The 22,371-nt window shown below is 42.7% G+C and overlaps 1 protein-coding gene across 1 annotated transcript; it reads left to right on the plus strand.

Moving 5' to 3' along the window:
- Nucleotides 1–467: 467 nt before the first annotated feature.
- On the plus strand, nucleotides 468–22,264 carry wdr95 (WD40 repeat domain 95). The gene is made up of 31 exons (XM_029255522.1): nucleotides 468–535; nucleotides 1,502–1,778; nucleotides 3,166–3,189; nucleotides 3,615–3,668; nucleotides 3,906–4,007; nucleotides 4,469–4,534; nucleotides 8,229–8,459; nucleotides 8,704–8,789; nucleotides 9,012–9,104; nucleotides 9,206–9,251; nucleotides 9,348–9,394; nucleotides 9,643–9,760; nucleotides 10,078–10,147; nucleotides 10,616–10,841; nucleotides 11,577–11,682; nucleotides 11,780–11,931; nucleotides 12,992–13,094; nucleotides 13,367–13,473; nucleotides 13,579–13,658; nucleotides 13,902–13,956; nucleotides 14,059–14,104; nucleotides 16,468–16,530; nucleotides 16,625–16,790; nucleotides 18,465–18,563; nucleotides 18,686–18,744; nucleotides 18,874–19,018; nucleotides 19,152–19,191; nucleotides 19,427–19,515; nucleotides 21,604–21,770; nucleotides 21,869–21,972; nucleotides 22,075–22,264. The coding sequence occupies exons 1-31, from the start codon at nucleotides 468–470 to the stop codon at nucleotides 22,262–22,264; spliced, it is 3,279 nt and encodes a 1,092-aa protein (XP_029111355.1).
- The last annotated feature ends 107 nt before the right edge of the window (nucleotides 22,265–22,371 follow it).

Raw genomic sequence — 22,371 nt, forward strand, 5'->3', positions numbered from 1 at the left:
CAGATGGCTTCCAAAAACAAGGTGATGAGTTTACTGGTGTTTGCTGTGCTCTGAACGTCAAATTTTATTGCAGATGTGCAATTGTCCAGTTTTGCTATAGAAATCCACCAGAAGAGGTTCATTTGTGCATGTTTAATGGTCTGCTCTGTATTTTTCAGTTAAATTCTATGAGCTACAGTGCAATAGCAATGCTGCTCATCTTGCATCCTTCATGTCCATTTACAGTAGTCACTGTGCCATCAGTGCCCACCCCCACCATTCCCCAGCAGAGAGTAACATTAGACTTGTCAGGTAATATGAGACCTGGGCAGTTAACTTTGTTGAAGTCACCTGCAAGATGTGGGATGGGCAATGTGAGATGCAGGCTGGCAACAGACACTCGGCATGTGACAATACCATAGTTCGGACCGTAGTGCTCCTGAGACCAGAGAAGACCAAAAAAAAGCTTCCAACGGGACCTTGTAGAAATGAATTTGGGGAAAAAGGACCGCTCCACCTCTGCTTCTGGCAAGCTTGAGACTCAGAATGTTCCCAGGTATTGTGCTTTTTTGCTGTGATGTTACAGCTTCATTCACTACCCCTGCTTTCTTTTTGTGCAGGCTGTGCAATTAAATGAATGGTAGATTGAGGTTGAGAGACTTCACAATATCTAAAAACTCAGCTGTAATAAAATGACTGCTGACGTTATCCATTGGGTTAATGACTGTTTCCTAAGCTCTTGGTTATTGCCATAGAGTTTTTGCACCTGTTTAATCATTGTCACGCAAGAACTGTTTACGGTTGTCAGGGAATATACAGGGGTGTGCCGTGGTGCAATAGAGAGCTGTAAATGAGGCATCGATCCATAAGCTGAACTTCAAACCTGATTTTGTAGGGCCCTCTAAAACAAATTTGTATCCATGGTTAGGCTTCGGAAATGGCTTTGCTAATAGTCTTGTTTTCTGTGTTCTATTGGCTATTTATGTTCAGTTATTACACATTTGGCATTGGTGCCCTGAATCAAGATCCGAAGGACAAAAAACCATGAATGCACTAGACTACATTTCCACCCTAGTGATATTGTTCCAGTTGAGTTAGGTAGCACAGTGGTTGGAGCTCCTTCCTTTGGGTTCACTGTACCAATGTTCAAATCCCACTGAGCAAAGTATTTACTCTGCATGACTATGTTTCAAAGTAAACAGTTGTTTAAATGGGTTGTTTTGGAAAATGTCAGTTAGATGAATAATGTAAGTAATTATATAATAAGATGTAACATCCCCCTTGTGACATCCCTGTGTCTGAGTGGTGTTTGTAGTGGACCTGAAGGGTGGGAGGTATTGACAGTTTTAGACCCTGATCATAGATACAGTTTCATAATTTATCTGGAATTTTGAGACACATGGCAGTGCTGGAAAAGTACATACGTAGCTGCTAGTTAATTTATATTTTAGTTAGTTTTAGTTTCTTGCCATTTCTTTTGTTTACAAATGATCCTTCAAGACAAGAAATTTGTTTCTCATAGCATTTCGAATGAGCTGGGATGTGGAGTTGCGAATGACCAGCAGCCTTGGGGAACACCCACATGGCCAGATGCACCAAGAAAGAAGGGGCCTCTTGATGGCCAAGCCACCTTCCAGCCACAAGATCCAGATGGCAAGGGATGCTACCCTGAGTGGTTGGAGCGAGAAATCTTAAAGCTTGGCCACCGCTCACATTCAGTTGACCTTGGTGATGTTACCTCATTGACTGACAGACAACACTGTAGTATGGATTCCATGCGTAGCCTCTATGAGCAGAAGGTAAATTTCAACACCAGGTCTTAGTCAGTTAGGGAAAAAAATTAAATGATTTTTCACATTCATGATTAATATCATAAATTATAAATCATATTAGTGTGTGTTATAGTCTTTGTTGTAAAATGATTCCTTGGGAAAGTTTATGGACAAAGGGCAAAGCCATAGGCTGACAGTATATTCTAAAAGGAAAAATAGTGATAATAATGGACACAATTTATTAATGTGAGTGGTTATAAAGAAAAGTTTGAGATTCTTTTCTAAAAAAAACTGAAAATGAAATGGAGTGATGACCTTTCTGAATTAAAAGACTGGGCTGGGGCAGAGGAGAGGTTATTGGAATTACAGCCTGTATCAGAAGATTATACATAATCCCCACTATGTACTGTAGACATGCAGATAGACACACAAACACAGATGCATAAATGTATAAACAAACCTTAGGGGTGCTTACTTTAAATGAACAAACAACTGAACATATATACTTGTCAAACTCCCCACCAATGCTTAAAACAGGAAACACTGCTAAACATTAAGAATGGGAAAGATCACACTGAACACCACTAATACACACACACACACTTTCAGAACCGCTTGTCCCATACGGGGTCGTGGGGAACCAGAGCCTACCTGGTAACACAGGGCGTAAGGCCAGAGGGGACACACCCAGGACGGGACACCGGGACGCCAGTCCACCGCAAGGCACCCCCAGCAGGACTCGAACCCCAGACCCACCGGAGAGCAGGACTGTGGTCCAACCCACTCCACCACCGCACCCCCGTACAACTAATACAACCCATACTAATTCTGTTTTTGTTGCATTATAATCACTATTTCAGCCAAATTAACTGAGCAAAATTACATGGATAAAAATGCATGTAATACTCCAATGGGAACGTTGATTCTCTTCCCTGACTGTAGTGATAATGCAAATTATGTTTGCATTCATTATGAAGCTTTTGCTTCATTCTTCATTTGGATCCAAATGAGCCATCAAAGTGCACAAAGGGGACAGCATGGGTCTGTTGGTACCAACTCTTTATACTTTACTGAGCCCACAGCTGTCACAAGGTTAACTTCTCTGTCCAGTAAAGGGAGGTGGTACCCATTCTCTTCAGCAGCTCTGACTATATGAACTTCCCAGTTTATTCCATTAATGATAATGTAAAAATTGCTAGGAAACTGGTAGCCATAGCCATACCATAGCCAAACATTTCGTCATTATTCTCCGTGTGTGTATGTTTGATAGAGGTGTCCCCTCAAAATGTTCTGAACTCATGCTCTAAAGGAATCATCAGATACAAACGATGTTCCTGGAGTCATTCGGGTTCATGTTTTAAAATAATTATGCTCTGTCAGACCTCTGTTAACTGCTGCCCATGTCTTCTTTAAGCCTTCAGAATTAAAAAATTGGCTGGTAAGTGGACAGCTGCATGAGTTTTGGGAAATTATGGAGTTTCTCTTTTACAAGGTTCTGGCTATGTTAGCTAAGTTATGGCTCTGGTTGTTTCTCACAGGACTGTTCTAGAATTTAAATGTCTATTTGGTTTGCTGCCAGTCATTAAGATTTAAACTTTACTAAGCCTTAGAAACCTGCATCTGTCATAAATTGCCTGGATTTTCAGTGGTTTTGAAACATTTTATGTAGATGTTTCAGTTACAAAGATGGACACAAGGGGGAGATCTATTATTCTTCCAAAATAAGTACTTGAATTTAAGGTGAGGCACTTGACTGTGGGCCACTTGAACTATATCTTTTAAATGCTTTTTAATGTTTTGCTGATGCATGGTTGACCTTCAGGGGCATGTAATGAAAACACATATGTTTTGCCATTTAAACAGATTGAACAGAAAGTATCTCTAGAGAACCTAACGAACCTCAAGATGGCTTTTGAGGTAAGTAACTATGAGGCTGACTGTTTAATTCACAAATGTAAACATTCAAATGTAATCATTCTGCATGATAAAGATCTGCAGAGAATGCATGCGTGCAAGTTGTGGCCAGTAATATGTTTGTTTTAGAATTCTACTGATTTTTGAATCTTCATTTGTTGAGCTAGTATCGCATTTAAAAATCCCCAGAGCTATATCTGCTCAGCCTTTTACTAGGAATCCTGTTTTTCTTTGTTACAGGAACTTGAAAATGATGGTAGAAAATCTCTGGACGTGACAAATTTCAAGCGGATCGTCAAGAATTGCTTGGGATTACATGGTGTAAGATGCTTGTTAGAATATGTATGATCGGATGGGAAGTTAGGATTGTGTAAGTCTGATATCTATAAGACTACACTTATTCAGTTGCTACACATAACTCTCCAGGACTGCATTCTTACAGCAAAAAATGATTCAGCAGGTACAGGCTAAATTAGTATTTAGTGCCCTAACCCAGTCTTGCAGTTCCTTGAAGGTTACATTGTAGTTTTTAATACCCTAGCGTTGAATCTTCCTGATCTTATTTCCCTCCTTAGCTGCTGGAATAATTGATCTTTATTGACTACTAAAAAATGTGTTTTTGGATTTAATCTGGTGCAAAATGCATTTATTACCTAGAGATGCTTCTTTTTAAATCCTGACTACATTCAGCCACTAAGCACCAAGTTTTTTCAAGGACTTGTTCATATTTCTTCTCTCTGAGTATTTGAAGTAGTTCTGAAAATTATCAAGTCCTTCTGCTCTCTTGCATCTTCTGAATGAAGTACAATGACCAGATTCAGGAGCTCTTCATGAAGATCGATTACTTAGGAAATGGACAAATCAAATGGGTAAGAATTTATCATTTATCCCATCTGAAGGCCTTTTCCTTCCACTAGAATGCCAGATGCAGGTTCGATTCAGCTGCTTTAGCTTCTTTTTACACTTCCCAACATCTTGATCTGACATTAATTCATTTTCCAGGTTCAACAAACGAACAGGACTTTAATAGTATAATAAATATCACAAATTAAGAACACCCTTCCTGGATTGGGGCCTTGTCGTGGCAGAAGGGCTTGCGTGATCTGGGGATCTTCAGAGATATTTCATTGAGAGCAGTATGCTCCTGGTATGGTCTCCCAAGGCAAACAGGTCTGGAGTGAAGGTCTAGACTAACACAATCCAAAAATCCCCATCAAAGAGATAAAGAGTACAACGTGTACCCTTCCCAGAATAGGGTCACTGGGACCTACCCCTGGAACCAGGCCTAGGGGTAGTGTTCCTGGGCGAGCACCTGGTGGCCGGGCAGCCCACATAACTCCGCCAGGCTCTGCCTGAAAAGGCAATGTGGGGGGGTCATGTGGGCTCACCACCCGCAAGGTCCAACATGGGGTTGAGTGCAATGCCTTTCAGGCAACAAGAGGGGACAGGATGGTGCATGGCGTCATGGACCCTCGCAGCAGAAACTGGCTCTTGGCACGTGGAATGTCACCTCACTGGGGGGAAGGAGCCGAAACTGGTGTGGTAGGTTGAGAGATACCAACTAGATATTGTTGGGCTCAGCTCCACTTACAGTTGGCTCTGGAACCAAACTCCTTGATAGGGGGGTGGTCTCTCTCCTACTCAGGAGTTGCACAGGGTGAGAGGCGCCGGGCAGTTGTGGGGATACTCACAAGCCCCCAGCTGTCTGCCATACTGCTAGAGTTTGTCCTGGTGGACATGCAACTTAAGGTTGCAGAGAGAAAAACTTTGACTGTTTTGTGTGCTTTCACTGGGTGAAGAGAGGTGCTGAGCTGTCAACCAATCACCATCTGGTGGTGAGCTAGATCAGATGGCAAGGAAAACTGACAGACAGACCCGGTAGACCCAAGCGCATAGTGTGTGCTGGGAACGACTGTCAGAGGACCCTGTCCGGAATGATTTTAACTCCCACCTCCATGATAACTTCTCCCATGTCCTGGAGGAGGTTGGGAACATGGAGTCTGAGAGGTCACTGTTCAAAACCTCCATTGGGGAAGCAGCTAGACCTACCTGTGGCCAAAAGCTTGTGGGTGCCAGTCATGGCAGCAACCCAAGAACCCGTTGGTGGATACCGGTGGTGAGGGAAGCCGTCAAGCTGAAAAAGGAGGCCTGTAGAGCCTGGTTGGCTCTGGGGACTCCTGACTCAGCAGATAGGTACCAGCAGGTAACGGCTGCGGTTGCAGAAGAAAAATCCGGAGCATGGGAGGAGTTTGGAGAGGCTATGGAAAATGACATTCGGTTGGCCTCAAAGTGGTTCTGGAGAGCCATCCAGCGGCTCAGGAGGGGTCATAGGAGCTTCGCTCAAACTGTGCTTAGCAAAGATGGAGAAACTCTTACCTCAAATGAGGACATTGTCGGGAGGTGGAAGGAGCACTTTGAGGAACTCCTAAACCCGAGAGATATGCCTCCCTTACATGAGTCAGGGCCAGAGGCTTCCAGGGTATCAGAGCCCTGGTGGAAGTCACTGAGGTAGTTGGGAAACTCCACAGTGGCAAAGCACCAGGGGTGGACGAGATTCGCCTAACTGCTTAAGGCCCTGGATGTTGTGGGGCTGTCATGGCTGACACGCCTCTGCAACGTTGCATGGACCTCGGGGACAGTGCCTTTGGATTGGCAAACTGAGGTGGTGGTCTCTACCTTTAAGAAAGGGGACTGGAGAGTATGTGCCAACTATCGGGGTATCACACTTCTCAGCCTCCCTGGGAAAGTGTATGCCAGGGTGTTGGAAAGGAGGCTCCGGCCGATAGTTGAACCTCAGATTGAAGAGGAACAATGCGGATTCCGTCTTAGCCGTGGAACAGTGGACTAGCTTTTTACCCTTTCACAGATAATTAACAAACTAGGTTTACTTGAGAGTTACATGTCTGCAGCCATGTCTCTTTCTCTTAATGTAACGCATGAATTGTACTTTTGCTGAGATATACGTTGCGTTGGACAAAAGCGTCTGCTAAATGAATAAATGTAAATGTAATTCAGGGGGCATGGGAGTTTGTTAATCCAGTCTACATGTGTTTTATGGACTTGGGGAAGGCCTACGACCATGTTCTCTGAGAAATTCTGTGGGAGGTGCTTTGGGAGTATAGGGTGCCGGGGCCACTACTGTGGGCCACTTGGTCTCTGTACACATGGAGTGAGAGCTTTGTCTGTATACTTGGCATTAAGTCAAGCCCATTTAGTGTGGGTGTTCGACTCCACCAAGGTTAGGCTTTGTCCCCACTCCTGTTTGTGGTTTTCATGGACAGGATATCAAGGCACAGCCGAGGTCAGGAGGGCTTTCTATGTGGGGGCTGGAAGGTAATGGCTCTGCTTTTTGCAGATGATTTTGTCCTTTTGGCACCATCATATGGATGCCTCCAGCATGCACTGGACGGTTTGCAGCCGAGTGTGAAGTGGCTGGTATGAGGATCAGCACCTCCACGTCTGAGTCCATGATTCTCTCATGGAAAACAATAGCATGCCCCCTTCAAGTAAGGGGAGAAAATTGGAAGAGGAGTTTAAGTATCTTGGGGTCTTATTCACAAGTGAGGGGAGAAGGGAACGTGAGATTGGCTGCAGACTGGGAGCAGCGGCAGTAGTAATGCAGTCGCTGTACCGGACTGTAGTGGTGAAGGGGGAGCTGAGTCATAAGGCAAAGCTCTCTATTTACAGGTCAGTCTACATCCCTACCCTCACCTATGGTCATGAACTCTGGTTAATGACCAAAAGAATAAGATCATGGATACAAGCAGCTGAAATGAGTTTTCTCCGCGGGGTGGTGGGACTCAGTCTCCATGAGCTCTTACTTATACTGGGGTAGCTGGTAGCATAGTGGTTAATGCTACTGCCTTTGGACCACAAAGTTGCAGGTTTGGTCTTCACCTCTGGCTGTAGTACTTACCTTAAGTTATGCAGTTGTGTAAATGATTATAAGCAGGTAATAATTATGACCTTAACATTGTAAGTCATTTTGGAGAAAAGTGTCAGCTAAATGAATAAATGTAAATGTATCCGTGACAGGGTGAGGAGCCCGGCCATCCGAGAGGAGCTCAGAGTAGAGCTGCTACTCCTCTGCATTGAGGGGACCCAGTTGGGGCGGTTTGATGCCCCCTGGGTGCCTCCCTTTGGAGGTATACCAGCCTCGGCCAACTGGGATGAGGCCCCGTGGTTGGCCCAGGACCAGCTGGAAAGATTATATCTCCCAGTTGGCCTGGGAGTGGCTGGGGATTGCTAGTTGAGCTAGAGAAAGTTGCGAGGGACAGGGATCTCTGGGCTTCTCTGCTCTCCCTATTGCCACCGTGACCCTAGAAGGACAAGTGGCGAGGAAAATGGATGGATAGATGGACAAATTAAGAACAGAGAATCCATGAATCCCTCCAGGACCAAAATTTCAGTAGGCATGTTACCTTTCAGCTGCTTATAGTTAATCAATTAAATAACATCTTCACTTAAGGCTTGTGAGGATGTGACGGTTCTTCACATTTGATGTTAGATTAGGGTTTTTTGTACAGTGACTTTTACTGAAGGCTAGTAACTCATCCTCCACAGGACCAGTTCTGCACCTTCATGCAGCTGGAATATACAGAGAAGGACGAGTCCCTTTCCCGCAGTAAGAGCTTGGCCTTCACCCTTCCTGCCTCTGTTGTGACCATGTCTCACAGTCAGCCAGTTCTCAGGATTCTCTGCAACCAAGATAGTACTGTGATCACAATCCGGGAGAACGGGGAGGTCAGCTACTGGAGCCCTGAACTCCAGATAAGGAAGAGCAAGGTGGTGTTTGTAAGTTCCCATACAAACAACATGCCCATGCATTCCCTTTGCCATGTTTATCTTATTGGTCTGTGCAACCTCTGTAGCCAGTTATTGCACACATTATTCAAATAAGAATCGTTATTTTTCTCCATTCAAATAAGTTTGAAAGTGGTCACACTGTGACGTGTATACATCAAACACTGATGAATGTAATTTGGTTTTTGAAATCTGTAAGAAATGTTTTTGACACAGCACGTTTTTTCATGTACAGCAAGAAAGACCAGTGAATCAGAAGTCAAAATGGGCGACTGATTTTGTCATAATGCCACAGTACAACAAGCTGATCGTCGGAACTGGGTAACAAACTTCAGAACAACCAACCTATAGATGGGCACCTGAAAAGGTAGTCTGCTATAGTGCTGGATTAGATTAGTCATGACCTGAAAGGTTGGATAGATGCAATGTGTCACACTGAAGTCATTCAGGGAACATTATGCTCTCTGGTAGATGACCATACATAATTCACTGTCACACTGCATCCCAATTTTTTTCAGTCTGTTTTTTTTTTCTTTTATCCAGGGACCGTGAGATCCAGCTCTATGAAATTTCTTCCCTGGAGCCTTACTGCCAGGTGAGCGCCCTGGAGACTGTGCCTCTGACAATGGACTACTGGTGAGCACCAGCACACACACAGTTTGTCACACTTTTTAAACCTAAAGTACAACATGTGGGAGTGTCACATGGTGATGTCCCTACTGTTCCATCTGCCGTAGCTACACTGGCCACGATGAATGCGTGATCCTGTTTGGAGATGCCCTGGTAAATACCTCTTCATCACTCCTCATTCAGTTTGAATGGCAGTGGTATTTAACACCACTCGCTAGATTGATTGTGGTCTTATTTTTTGCTTTCCAGGGCTGTGTGAATATTATGATAATGACCCTTGTTGGGGAGACTCTGAGGTAAATAGCCATTTCCTGGGTTTCATCTGTATGGCTTTACTAAATAAAACTAGATCTCATGCACAAGCCAGGTTTTGACTTCTGCAATGATGGGTTCTTCTACGCAACAAGTAAAGAAACTCAAACTGCTTTCAGCAATGCTCTGGAAGCCAGAGAAAGACCACAGCGACATTAAAACAGTTCATGTTTGCACATGAAACCGAGGTTCACAAGTTTTTCAAGTGTGCTTTTTCTTCTAAATTTTTTAGAACATGGAAGAAGTTACCAAAAGTAGAGAAGATGCCCAGCGTGGCCCTTGACCAGGCGCTCTTATCTCCCGCTGTGAAACTCATCCAGTGGAAGGTCCATGAGGACTGGGTGAATGAGGTGACTCTCTGTTGATATACCCTGGCACATGCTATCTATGGCAAACATTGCTATGCATAATGGAATCGGCATTTCCACAACTCAATATGTGCCAAACTTAAAGGTATTAAGGTGTCAGCAAGCAACCCTTACCTTTGTGTCTGCCTGAAACATCCTGCCACATAAAATCATCAGTCATTTATCAAATGATATTTGTTTTGTACCACTCATTCATAACAAATTTTGCAATTACAGTGCTTTTGTTGAGTTTTGAAGCATTTTCCACAATTTTATTTCACCAAAGCTTCGATTATTAAGCTATTTCAAATCCATTACAGGTGAAGTACTTCAAAAGCATTCATGCTATTATATCCACTTCCAGCCATGAGCATACTGCCCTGGTGATAGGTAAGTCCAGCTGCTCCCCTTATGTGTAGCCTTTGCTTCAAGCACCCCCACCGCCACCCCTCTTCTTTGGCCACAAAAAAAAATCCTTTAGAAAAGAGTGTTGAAGGGACCGAGGCTGCTTGCAACACTGGTATGATCACTCATACCAAACTGCAATGGCTTGGAAATGAGGCAATTATCATCTGGCTTTTTTTTGCTCATTAAACCTTAAAGCGCAGAAACAAGGTCTGTCCCCATGCCTCCACTCAGCACTAAGGCCTCAAAGGCACGGGGAAACTGCAATTTATCTGGCATATTTAATGTGAGCAGAGGTATCTGTCAGAAAACTCTCAGTAATAAAATTCTAGCTAATCAGATTTGAATAACATGCTGAGGTGGAACAGACAGTCAGTGGGGTTTGGGGGATGTCAGATGAGTCATTTATCAGTGGAAAAACTGCACAGAGCTTTTTCTATTCATATCCATAAGGATGCATGATACCGATGAGCAACTTGAAGGAGCGGAAGACCTGGGAGGGTAAGACCAAGAAAGCAGGTCCCAGCCCAGGCATCCCCCAGCAAAGGATAGCCTGGGACCATACCGTGTTCTCCATCTACAAAGGTGTGAAGACCTTTGACTTCAGCCACAAGCACCGACTCCTTATCACTGGGGGGTTGGACAGGTTGATACGCATGTGGAACCCGTATATGCCCAGGTAAGCTGTTAAAGCCCTGGTTCCTATGGTAAAAGTACATGTTAATCCCCACACTCCAACTTAATTTTTCCTGTTCTTACCATTTTAGAAGTTAGACTGAGGGTAGGATTATGGGTGACTGAACCAGTTCAACCTCCTGAGAGCCGTTGTCTCTGAGGGTACAGAAATTGTTTAGAGTTATTTACATTGAGTGGGGGCGCGGGGGAGCGGGGGCGCAGTGGCGCAGTGGGTTGGACCACAGTCCTGCTCTCCGGTGGGTCTGGGGTTCGAGTCCCGCTTGGGGTGCTTTGCGACGGACTGGCGTCCCGTCCTGGGTGTGTCCCCTCCCCTTCTGGCCTTACGCCCTGTGTTACCGGGTTAGGCTCCGGTTCCCCGCGACCCCGTATGGGACAAGCGGTTTAGAAAATGTGTGTGTGTGTGTGTGTGTGTATTTAGATTGATGGGTTTTATTACCTTGGACTATGTAGTGTTGTTGTTCTTTGTCCAGTTACTTCCCTGATTACATTCTATTAAGCACCTATATATCAGGCTATGCCTGCAGTTAAACAATGTCAACACTAGAGTCAGGATCAACTGAAAGTTGAAGAAGCAGTGGAGGAGCTCTGAGCAGCAAGGAGAACAAGGTCAGGACCCATGTTTTAGAGGAAAGAAAGAAGAGACATAGCAGGGTGCAAAAGGACTGCATATCACTGCTGGAGATCTATTATTTAGAGTGAGGCTCTTGGTTCATGACAGCAAGCCCACAGGTATCCTGAAAGGCCACAGTGCTCCCATCTTCTACCTGTGCATCCCCCCAGAGGACAGCCGCATCTTCTCTGTCTCAATGGACAACACCGTCAAGGTGAGACCATCGAGGAGTCCTCTGTGATTTTGTATTTTATATGTCCCTTTTCCTCTTGTAGCACTGATTTATATAATTATTACAATATAAATTTCAGATCTGGGACATCCACGACCAGCGGTGCATGTTCACTGCACACCCCAAAGCGAGCCTGCTCCGGGGGGACCTGACTGCTTGTATGTATGTCCAGTCAATCAGATCCCTCTATGTTGGCACAGACTCCATGGCTCGGCTCTCCCTTCAGACACGGTGAGTCTTTTGTTAACACCAAGCCACTCTGATCACATTTGGGGAGAATCAGCTCCTGGGATAGACCTGCCACCATAACTTAATACCACCTGCTTGGAAAAAACTGGAATTTTTCAAAATAAAATAAAACAACACATTTTTTTTTTTGCGGGGGCGTGGTGGCGCAGTGGGTTTGACTGGGTCCTGCTCTCCAGTGAGTCTGGGGTTCAAGTCTTGCTTGGGGTACCCTGCGATGGACTGGCGTCCCCTCCCCCTCTAGCCTTACGCCCTGTGCTGCCGGGTTAGGCTCCGGCTCCCCACAACCCTGCATGGGACAAGCGGTTTCAGATGGTGTGTGATTTTTTTTCTGGCTAAGAGTGAGTAGCAAGTACTTTAGAAGGAATCTGAAGTGTTGGGTTCTTGTTCAGTGACATTTAACACAAAAGAACAGACATTACCAACATTGCACAACACTGAAATAAAAGTGTATAAAGCAGCAAAGTCTGAAGAAAATACAATAAATACTATGGAAAAAAATGCTGCATTTATTTACAGGGGTATGTGAGCATATCTATGATGTATGAGAAGTCGCAATAGAAGCTGGACTAGATCTAAACTGATGTAGTAGGTTTATTCTGTATATACTATATTACCATTGCAAAGTGTTGACTGTATTCTGTTAGGGTAGGAGCAGGACACCAACAGAATCTTAATGTCCACTAAGTGTGATATGGATTATAATGTGCACCTCAGAGGTTGATAAGGGACACTGCTTGAGGGGAAAAAGGCTATTTTTCAGACTTCTTCTTGAGTCCTAATTGGCCTGTACAGCTTCCCAGAATGGAGGGTTTAGAAGATGTTACGTCGTTGGTGGGAAGGGTCTGTTATGATCTTGCCTGCATACTTCACCTATGATTTTGTAGCATTAGGAAGAGCTTTACTTCTAATTTCTCCAGATTTTCACTTCATTGTTTCTCTTTTATTTTTTATTTCTCTTTTCCCTGGTTATGTGACCTCCTTTGTACCCTAATCTTCTTCTTGATGCTGCTCCTTTCTGCTGTGGTCTCCTTACCTTGGGCAGGCCACTCCTCCCCAGTCGCCTGGTTGTGTCCCACCGGGAACCAGTACTGTGCTGCAGGTACAGTGAAGTGTTCCGTCAGGTTGTCAGCGGCAGCGAGGGATCTGTGAGTAGCACCCACTTCCCTCCTCATGCCAGGGATAGATGGTGATGTGCCACCAGTTTTCCTGTGGATGGAAATCAACTTGCCAACCTGCTTGAAGCACCAAGCAGATATTAAAAGACTGATCTCTTGAGAAACAATTTTTTCCTTTTAATTACCATCCTCACGTTGTGCGAGTTATTTTTAAAGAGCTGTTCAATTCTCAGCAGACCACAAAATTATGTCTTCCAGAAATGGACCAGCAAGTCTACATAATGTAGTCTGATCTCTTTCAGGTAGTGAAAGTGTGGGACATTGATACAGGAATGCAAGTTTTTGAGTTTGGGGGTGCTCATGGATTATCTGCTGTTGCCTGTATGACCATTGACCCCAAGGGAAGGAGGTTGGTTTTATTTGGAAATTAATAGATATGTCATTCAAACATCATGAGAATAAGGATTTATAATTTGTTATATTAATATATGCTATATCTTGTTCTGTCAAACAGACTTGTTACTGGAGGAAGGGATGGATGCCTGAAAGTCTGGAATTTTAACAATGGCCATTGTCTAAAGATATTCAAGAAAGGTGAGCCATTTTATGCAGTGTTGTATAATTCTGAGAAAGTACACTGCCAGACACATACTAGTGAGCAGATGTGGCCTTCAGTCATTAATGTGACAGGTTCGCAGCCATATCGTTCTAAGAATGTGATTAAAATGTGATTTTCCTTGTGAGATCAAATGACTGTTTTGCAGTCTTTGTGACGCCAGATTGGTTGTGCGATACTATTTGCTTTGTTGACATTTGGTTTATATTTCTTTTCTCCAGAGGGTGAGGATGATGAAGTATGTGACTGCACCTACCTGACAGTCAACAGGAAGTCGTGAGTGATACCTTTCTGAAGGCATTGGTCGCAAGGGAGCCGTATACTGGATGCTGTGGTTCTGCCTGAGGGGTCACCCCTTTCCTACTTTTTTCTCGGCAGATACGTGGTGTCCGTTGGGTGGGGCCGAAGAGTCAATGTCTACATTGTGAGTACTATCGCGTGGGGAGGCAAGGAACCAGTAAATAAGACATTTTCCTGCCTGGTTGGTCTCTCATGAAAGCACAGATAGACAACTTGCCCAGTTTCACTTTTCCAATATTTTATTTGTTTCTTTTGCTGACAAGTCATTCTAATTTTCATCATTTTTCAACCCCTGGTCAGCAAAATATGAATTTAAAAAGGCCCTCCACTGTTCACCGTGTCCTATTCAAATTCTTATGGGGCTATAGCTCAGGAGAGGGGCAGTTTATAAAGGAAGGAGCAGGAGAAAGTAATAATAATGAAAAATCACCTTCTTATTTCTGCTTGCCTGCCCTCCTCCTTTACAAAAACACGGGAAGTGTGAGAGTCCTTGGATGTTGCCCTGGTTACCAAATCTTTTAACTCCTTATCATCACTATTGGAGTTTTTTAGATGCAGTCTACTATTCTCAGGCCAGAGGAGAAGTGTTCAGTCAAATGCAATACATTTTTAATCAGATTCGAGACTTAAAAGAACTTTATTCAGTTCCAGAATTTTTAAAACTCCTGAAACCATATTAATGTGACCTTGTGTGGAAACAGTCAGCTGCAATTCCCATGGTCAGTAAGAATCAGAAGGCATGTAATAATGTATTGAGGCACGTCCTAATTCTCATTTTAGTGATTTTTTTGTTTTCCTGAGAAACCATCCTTCATTGTGTTGGGAAAGGTCTTAATTCTAAGGAGGATTTACTGACCTGCTATGTATATTTACATTTACACTTACATTGGCTCCTCAATTTACAAAAACATTTCGTACTAGACATCTGACTTCATTTGTCTGTAACTCCAAAGTCACAGTCTGTAAATCGTGTACCGTACAGATGTCCCTCAGTTATTTCATGGGTTTGGTTCTGTAAAAAATTCAAATAAAACTGTTAAAAAATACTCTAACACTTCACCACAATCAATTGCCAATGATCACTTGTCCAAATCAAAGCACTGATACATCCTGTACAAGACACCAGCCTATCTCAGTGTTACACTTATTATATTTCATTATCTTCAAATTATATTTAAATTAAATGTCTAGAATGACCAGTCAGTCTGTTATTATGTGGCTTTCAAATTAAATTAATTTCAAATGACTGAAAATAAAAATATAGGGGGGTGCGGTGGCGCAGTGGGTTGAACCACGGTCCTGCTCTCCAGTGGGTCTGGGGTTCGAGTCCCGCTTGGGGTTCCTTGTGACGGACTGGCGTCCCGTCCTGGGTGTGTCCCCTCCCCCTCCGGCCTTACGCCCTGTGTTGCCGGGTAGGCTCCGGTTCCCCGTGACCCTGTATGGGACAAGCGGTTCTGAAAATGTGTGTGTGTGAAAATAAAAATACTCCCCATAAACATATGCAACATCCATCATCTTGTTACTGATCACTGGCAATGGCAAACACAAGACACAAGCTGTAAACACTGTGGAAGTGAGCTGAATCAAAATTGTTTCACAGTTCTTTTCTGTCTGGATGTGTTTTATTGCCAGTTAATGATTATGTGTAGAGATCAAGGTGTTTTCACTGCATAGCAGACAAATTTTGAAAATGAAGAAAATGCAGAAAATACAAATGAAAATAAATTAACTGGGAAATGTATGTAACTTTGAAAGTTTTGTAACTCAACCATTCGTAACAGCTGGAGCCTGTATATTTACTTTGCACAGATTTCTCCAAAGTGATTTACAGTCTCAAGGATAAAGACTTGACAACAGAGAGATTCACATTTAGACACTTTGAGATCAAAGTGCAGTTTGTGCTGAACCACTATTTTACTGGACATTATTTCCAGTGTAAATTATACGTTTAATTTCCTCAGTAGATGCACAATAACATCATGGTTCAAGAGGCTAAATGCAAACCACCTCATCCCTACTAAATGAAACAAACTTTAGGCCCTCACATGAGATCAGGAGGCCTGAACTGGCAGAGTGAGTCAGTGACTGCATTCGCGGGCAGCACAGCTCACTGAGCACAGAGGCACATCTCAGGTTGTTCTCATGGAAAAACCAAGGTGTAATGTTAGTTTTTTTGTTACATCTAACTTGCTGTTTATGAGGGAAAAAAATTGGTTCTTCAGGTTTGAATATTTCATGAAAAATGAGGCTCTACTCTAACATTTAGTGATTAAACTCCCTGGAAAAAGAGAAAGTCACTGGAAAAAGGTAATTTTATACCACATTCTTGCTTCAGTTTTTTTTTTTTTTTTACCTACATGATCACACAGAAAAGCATGAAGTTTGTAATACAAGATAATTTTCATCATCATTGTCCCCCATCAACCAATGGAATTACAAATATGGAGAGAGTGGTGAAAATAAATGTCTTCATTCTGTGCTGGGAAGGATTCTCCAGACGATGACCTCCACCACATCCAGAACCCACAGCCCCCATGGCCAGATGACCTGGTAAGAACCTTTGGCAGAAGATGTCCTCCAGAAGCCAGATCTCATCTCCAGGTTCCTGTGTTACTACTCTGTCTCTGCCTTTGCTTTTTTCCAGAGGCATGGCCACCAAGATGACATCCTCTGTGTTGCAGAGTGTCCACCTTCGCTGTTAGCCAGTGGCAGCCATGATGGAGAAGTCATTGTGTGGAATTTGGTTTCTGGACACTTACAGTGCCGTTTCCTCACCCCGCTCCCTCCGGACCAAGGTACTGGACCATTCTGTCCCTGAGTACACGACTGCATCTTCTTTGAACTATGTCTTCGTGTGCATGCCCCTTTTTCTCCTTAGTTTTACCACAAAATGGTTATTTCATGAGAAGCAGTCTTTTGCATCTGGCATAATAGGTGTGTAATGATCAATTCCATATGTTGCTTTAGAGGAACTCATGCATGTAGTTGAAAAACTGATTAAGTGCAGGTGCAAAAATAAGTGAACCCCAAGTTACATTGATTAAACCAAGTAGGAAAATTGAATCAGGTGTGTAAATCATAATCATTTATTCAGGTTACAAGAGTATTTTAATATTCCATACAAGAATTATGACCATCCCTGCAGGGTTCACATAATTTCAAGCAGCAGTGTATGTGTTATTGGGTTTGCATGTGATTATGTGTGACATGGTGTTGTACATACATATGATTGTGTGGATGTTGTTGTATGTGTGCATGTCTTTATCTACGTCCATCATCAGCAATTGCTTGTCCCGAGCGGGGTTGCAGCACACCAGAGTCTAACCCAGCAACACAGGGCACAAGGCCGAAGGGGGAGGGGACACACCGTGGACAGGAGGATACCAGTCTGTTGCAAGGTACCCCAAGCAGGCCTTAAACCCCAGACCCACCACACAGTGGTCAGCAGCCAAACCTGCCACACCACCATGGTCCCCTGTTTGTGTTTATGTGTGGACATATATTACTGGAACACAGGTTCAGAAGCATTTTAAATCATATCAGTTTAATAAATAAATGTGCTAGCTGAAGAGCAAACTTTATCATTATAAAGCTTTACACATAAACATATAGCACTATAATGCTTAAATACATTACACTAAACCATGGACTTCTTTTCCAGAGAAAGGTGAAATTGAGTTTTTTGGTGATTTTTCAAGCAGACAGAATAGTAGCAGCCTGTCATTAAGGGGATGATAAATTCACAAGCTCTTAATATGTTTGCCTGTGTACTAAGTGCAGATAAAGTAGCTTATAATGGGCACGCTAAGCCCCACACTATCCTAACCGCGTGAGGTGGGTTTCAAATGCCAACTGCTGTGGTGCATGAGAAAGAACAGCTGTCTCGTCTCTGAGTGTAATTTCATATCTATATGTGTTTATTCACATTGCTTTCCTCATAATACTTCCCATGTTCACCCTCCTGTGTATAACAGTGTGCTCTGTCATGGTCTGGTGTCCTGTCCAAGGTGAACTCCACCTCATGCCATGTTTGCCAGATTTACATTTATTCATTTATCTGATGCTTTTCTCCAAAGCAACTTAAATTAAGGTACTTACAACTGTTTACACACATATAAAGAGGAGTAAATTTTTTTTTACTCAAGCAATTTTGGGTAAGTACCTTGCTCAAGGGTACTACAGCTGGAGGTGGGAATTGAACCTTCAACCACCACGCTCCCAGCTGCCCTGTCTGATTTGACCCACATCTCTGTATTCATATTTAGATTACCAGTTACTCAAAATGATTGCATGTGGGGTTGGATGTTCTGTTGCAGAGATTCTCTAACATGGTCCTCACTGGCACATGAGCCATACACATCAACCCCCAAATTTAAGGAGTTAACTACCCAGCTTAGGACCTCTGTTTTCTATAGTTGCTGTAGCATTTAGAGTTCACAACAGGACTTCGCTGTGACAAGCCAAGGTTTTTTTCCTTTACACAGATGTCGATCGAAGTGTATTGAGCATCATATTCCTACGGAGTCGAACAATGAATGTCAAACACACGACTGCTGCTTGTCTGGTGTCCTCTGGCCACAGAGGTCAGTCCCAGCTGTATTGTACACCTTGCTTCTCAATATATTGAGTTGTGATTGATGACAAACTCCATTGTGATCATTCATCTCAGAGTACTAACTTATCTCTGTTCCATTCCAAAATAAAGGTTACCTCAATTTTTGGAACATCCAAACTGGAGGGAAGTTCTTGGCAAGCTTTGAAGCGGTATGTGTTGAACCCAGGGCAGTGAACTTGTGTGATGACCAATTGTATGGGAGACTTGTTAGTGGGAAGCCATATTGGAGGAAAATCTAAAAGTAAATGATGGTACACAGCAATTTGTTTTTATTTTAGTCCAAAATGAAACGCAAGGTTACAAAACTGGTTGCAGCAAGAGAGGACACTCTGCTCTACGTGGCAGATGAAGTTGGCTACATCTACGTTTTTGATATTAAGGCATATGCGCTTGGGCCAGAGCCAGAAGATAAGGGACCTAAAAGTGAGTGTGTCTGACCTGCCAAGTCAGTTTAAAGCTTTTAATTTCCAAAAACACACACAGACATTAAATAATGTATTATACTGTATGTACAGAAGCCAACACATAAGCCTGATAAACTGTTTGTCTTATCTAGTGGTTAACTACTGGCGCGCACATATCAGCACCATCACAAGGTAAGGACTGCATGACCTGATTGAGGTCAACAGTAAAATCATGGTCTTGTTTTTGTTTGTTTGTTGATTCAAAGCCTGAATTAATCAGATCAGTTCATTATGCTAATATATTGTAGGTGGCTCTGCATATTTGGTTTTTCCTGTCTATAGACCTCCAGCAACAGGACTGTTTTGATGAACTGTCATATGGTTGATAGGTTTCCCCTCATTTCACTCTCCTTTCCCTTTTGCAAAGCTTGCAGGCTGTCGACTCTGACCGGGTGTTGCTCACAGCCTCCACTGACTGCACGGTTCGCCTGTGGAGCATTCATGGGGAGTTCATAGGTATATCGTCTGGCCTTAATGTCACTCTTAGCAGGTTTAAATGGAATTTTACAGCGAGTGAAGAGCTGTACCCTCTATGTGCCTTAACTGAAAGAGATTCCATAATTCTGTTTAACGAGTTACCTCTGGACTCACACATGTACAGAACACCTGCTGGGTGATAATGTCCTTAAAAATGCTAAGGATAGTTTTTTTTTTTGCTTCTAAATCTTAATGCAAATTATCCATTATTGCATGAGTTAATTTAATAGTTCTGGACAGTTATTTTTCTTGCCTTCCCTTTATGAGATAAGAAGAACAACTGAGGTGGCATGGTGCAGAAACAGGAATGAGTTCACCCTCCAGACAAACTCAGCAAGTGATGCATAGAAAGCCACCAAAATGGGGAACTCAGTATCCATGGTTTAATAGTGTGGGTGACATTTACAAAGCAAACTGTTCAATACGTCAGCAAGTTTGCCCTGGCACCCGCTGTGAAATACGCAACCCTTTGGTGCGAACCAGCATGAGGTATGTGACAAGCTGCACTGCAGTGAGGGGCTTTTAAAATTCCTCATCATGGATAGATTACCTGAAGCTGGCAGCTTTTTTAATACTCGTACCATAGAGTGGTGATTTCTGTACATTTCAGCTGTACTTTCCTTTAGGCTGAAATGATTTTAATTGAAGTTTGATTCCAATTAAGTTTGCTGCTTTGCACACGCAGTCCCTGCAGCAGTGATTTATATTTGTATATGACAACTTAAATTCTAAGATGTGAGACATTAAACATGCTACTTCCTTAATAAGTGCTGAAAAAGCAGTTATAATTCAATACATTAAATTGCCTGGGGATGTTCCATACATTTCATAACAGTTGCTTTAGCAAATACTTAGATTCATGTAAACCCACAGATGTCATACCTTTAATATGAAACTCAAGTACATACATATAAACACAGAAATACAGGTAGAGATATAAATACATAATTTAAAATTTTTACTTTTTATAGGCATTACATTTTGTTTAAAATCACAGATTTCATATTAATCATATGATATTTGTGGTTTTAAACAAAGGACTATGAAAAGTAAAAAAATGTAAATTATATATTTATATCTACAGTATGTTTGTATTTATGTCTTTGCATTTATGTCTCTGCTGATTAATTCTAGTTCAATCAGATGCGATGCATACTACAAAATAAGCTTGAATATCTGCTTATTTGCCCTCTGCTGACTCGGCTCATGCACGTCATTTATTGTAGTTCATAACCATTTGAGCTGCAACCGTGCAGGATGCTGAAAAGTCCAGCGACTTAGAGTGAGTCAGAATAGCGAGGGAGACAGAACTGTGGTTCAACAAGAGTTGTAGCACTTGGGAAGGGTGAAATGGCCTTCATAGCAGTATGCGGTGTGCTGAAAATCTCATTATTACCCACTGAAAAGGCACTTAGAATTTTCAGAAGGAGAGTCTGAATATTTCCATTGCTTGCCTGTGTACTTTGCTGCAGCTCAGGACAGTTAACAAAAAATTAACAGGAATTACATTTGGCAAAACTATAATTATTTCCTGATTGACCTTATATTTTAAATATTTGTGTTATAAATATGTATTATGCAAATGGACATGGAGGATTAAAGGCTTTTATGAAATTGTGCTTATGCCCACATGTATCATTTTAATGAACATTTTTATAATATAATACATTTAGAATGAAGGGATATATTTGTTAATTTTATTATGGCCATAAACCACTGACCCACTTAACTCAATTGGATGTGTACTTTTATTTTCCTTCTTGAGGTAGCAACTATAAACACTAAAAGATTTGAAATATAAAATTGGTAGATACAGCAGGAGGGACATGGACCGTCAAGTCACTGTCATACCTGCTACCCGAACGTTGCTGATCCAAGTCCTCAAAGAGGCCCTGCTGTAGTATGATTGAGCCACATAATGAACCCAAGATGTTTCAGCATATATAAACAGATCTGTAACTGGTAAAAATAGTTTCTTTTGATAAAACTGCCAGTTATGATACAAAATTATGAAGATGAAAAACGAAGACCACAAATCTGTTTATTGCGATTGTTTTTCTTCTGCAGGGACATTTGGGCAGTCTGAAAGCTGGAGTGTCCATACACCAGCCTCATGGAAGCATCCTGCAGTCCCGTATGAGATCCTGATTGACTCCTTAAGCATGCCTACTCATCCAGTGTTGGAAAAGTACAGCCTGGACACCAGGACAAAGGCCAGGGAAGATGACCTAAATGTTAGTACCTCATTTCATTTTTCTAATTTGTTGCTTGTTGCAGTTAAGGTGCTCTGGCAGGTAGACCATTACCTCATTCACTTGAAATGCAGCTTCAGGCTGATGCACACAGCAAGCTGCGATATCATCCACTCACCATCACCGACAGGGACATTGAGGAAGAGATTAACAGTCTCTCCTACCCATTGGAGCCTGGGAAGCGGTGAGTCTAAATTCCTTTTAGTTCCCCCTCCCCCAGAGAAATACCTCATTCCACATGAAATTCTAGGCAGCAAATTGCACTTGCTGTCCTTCTTGCTTCCAGCCTAAGGCATGAAATTTTCAAGCACACCACCAAGCTGCCAAGCCACAGAGGACCCAAAGTGTACCAGTCCTTGAAGTATTTTGAGCTTGGTGATGCCCCAACCACCTGCATGAGACCTGATCTCTCTCTTGCTGGGATTGATCCTTTCATATCCAGTAGTGCAGAAGAATTGCCTGAGGAATCCCAGTGAAGACCTTGGCAGATCAGTTCCATTCAGTATGTCATCCTGACTTTAATCAAGAACCCAACGTATGTGTCCTGTCCCCATCTTTTGAGATTGCGTTCACGCTGTCACAG

Source organism: Scleropages formosus, chromosome 10 (assembly GCF_900964775.1).
Source record: "Scleropages formosus chromosome 10, fSclFor1.1, whole genome shotgun sequence".
NCBI lineage: Eukaryota > Metazoa > Chordata > Actinopteri > Osteoglossiformes > Osteoglossidae > Scleropages > Scleropages formosus.

Excerpts from the sequence above, each read along its gene's own strand:
- wdr95 (XM_029255522.1), top strand. The coding sequence starts at position 468 with ATGAATTTGGGGAAAAAGGACCGCTCCACCTCTGCTTCTGGCAAGCTT. Across the intron at positions 8,460-8,703 it reads GGAAGAGCAAGGTGGTGTTT|CAAGAAAGACCAGTGAATCA; the intron begins GTAAGTTCCCAT and ends TTTCATGTACAG. Across the intron at positions 13,957-14,058 it reads CTGACAGTCAACAGGAAGTC|ATACGTGGTGTCCGTTGGGT; the intron begins GTGAGTGATACC and ends TTTTCTCGGCAG.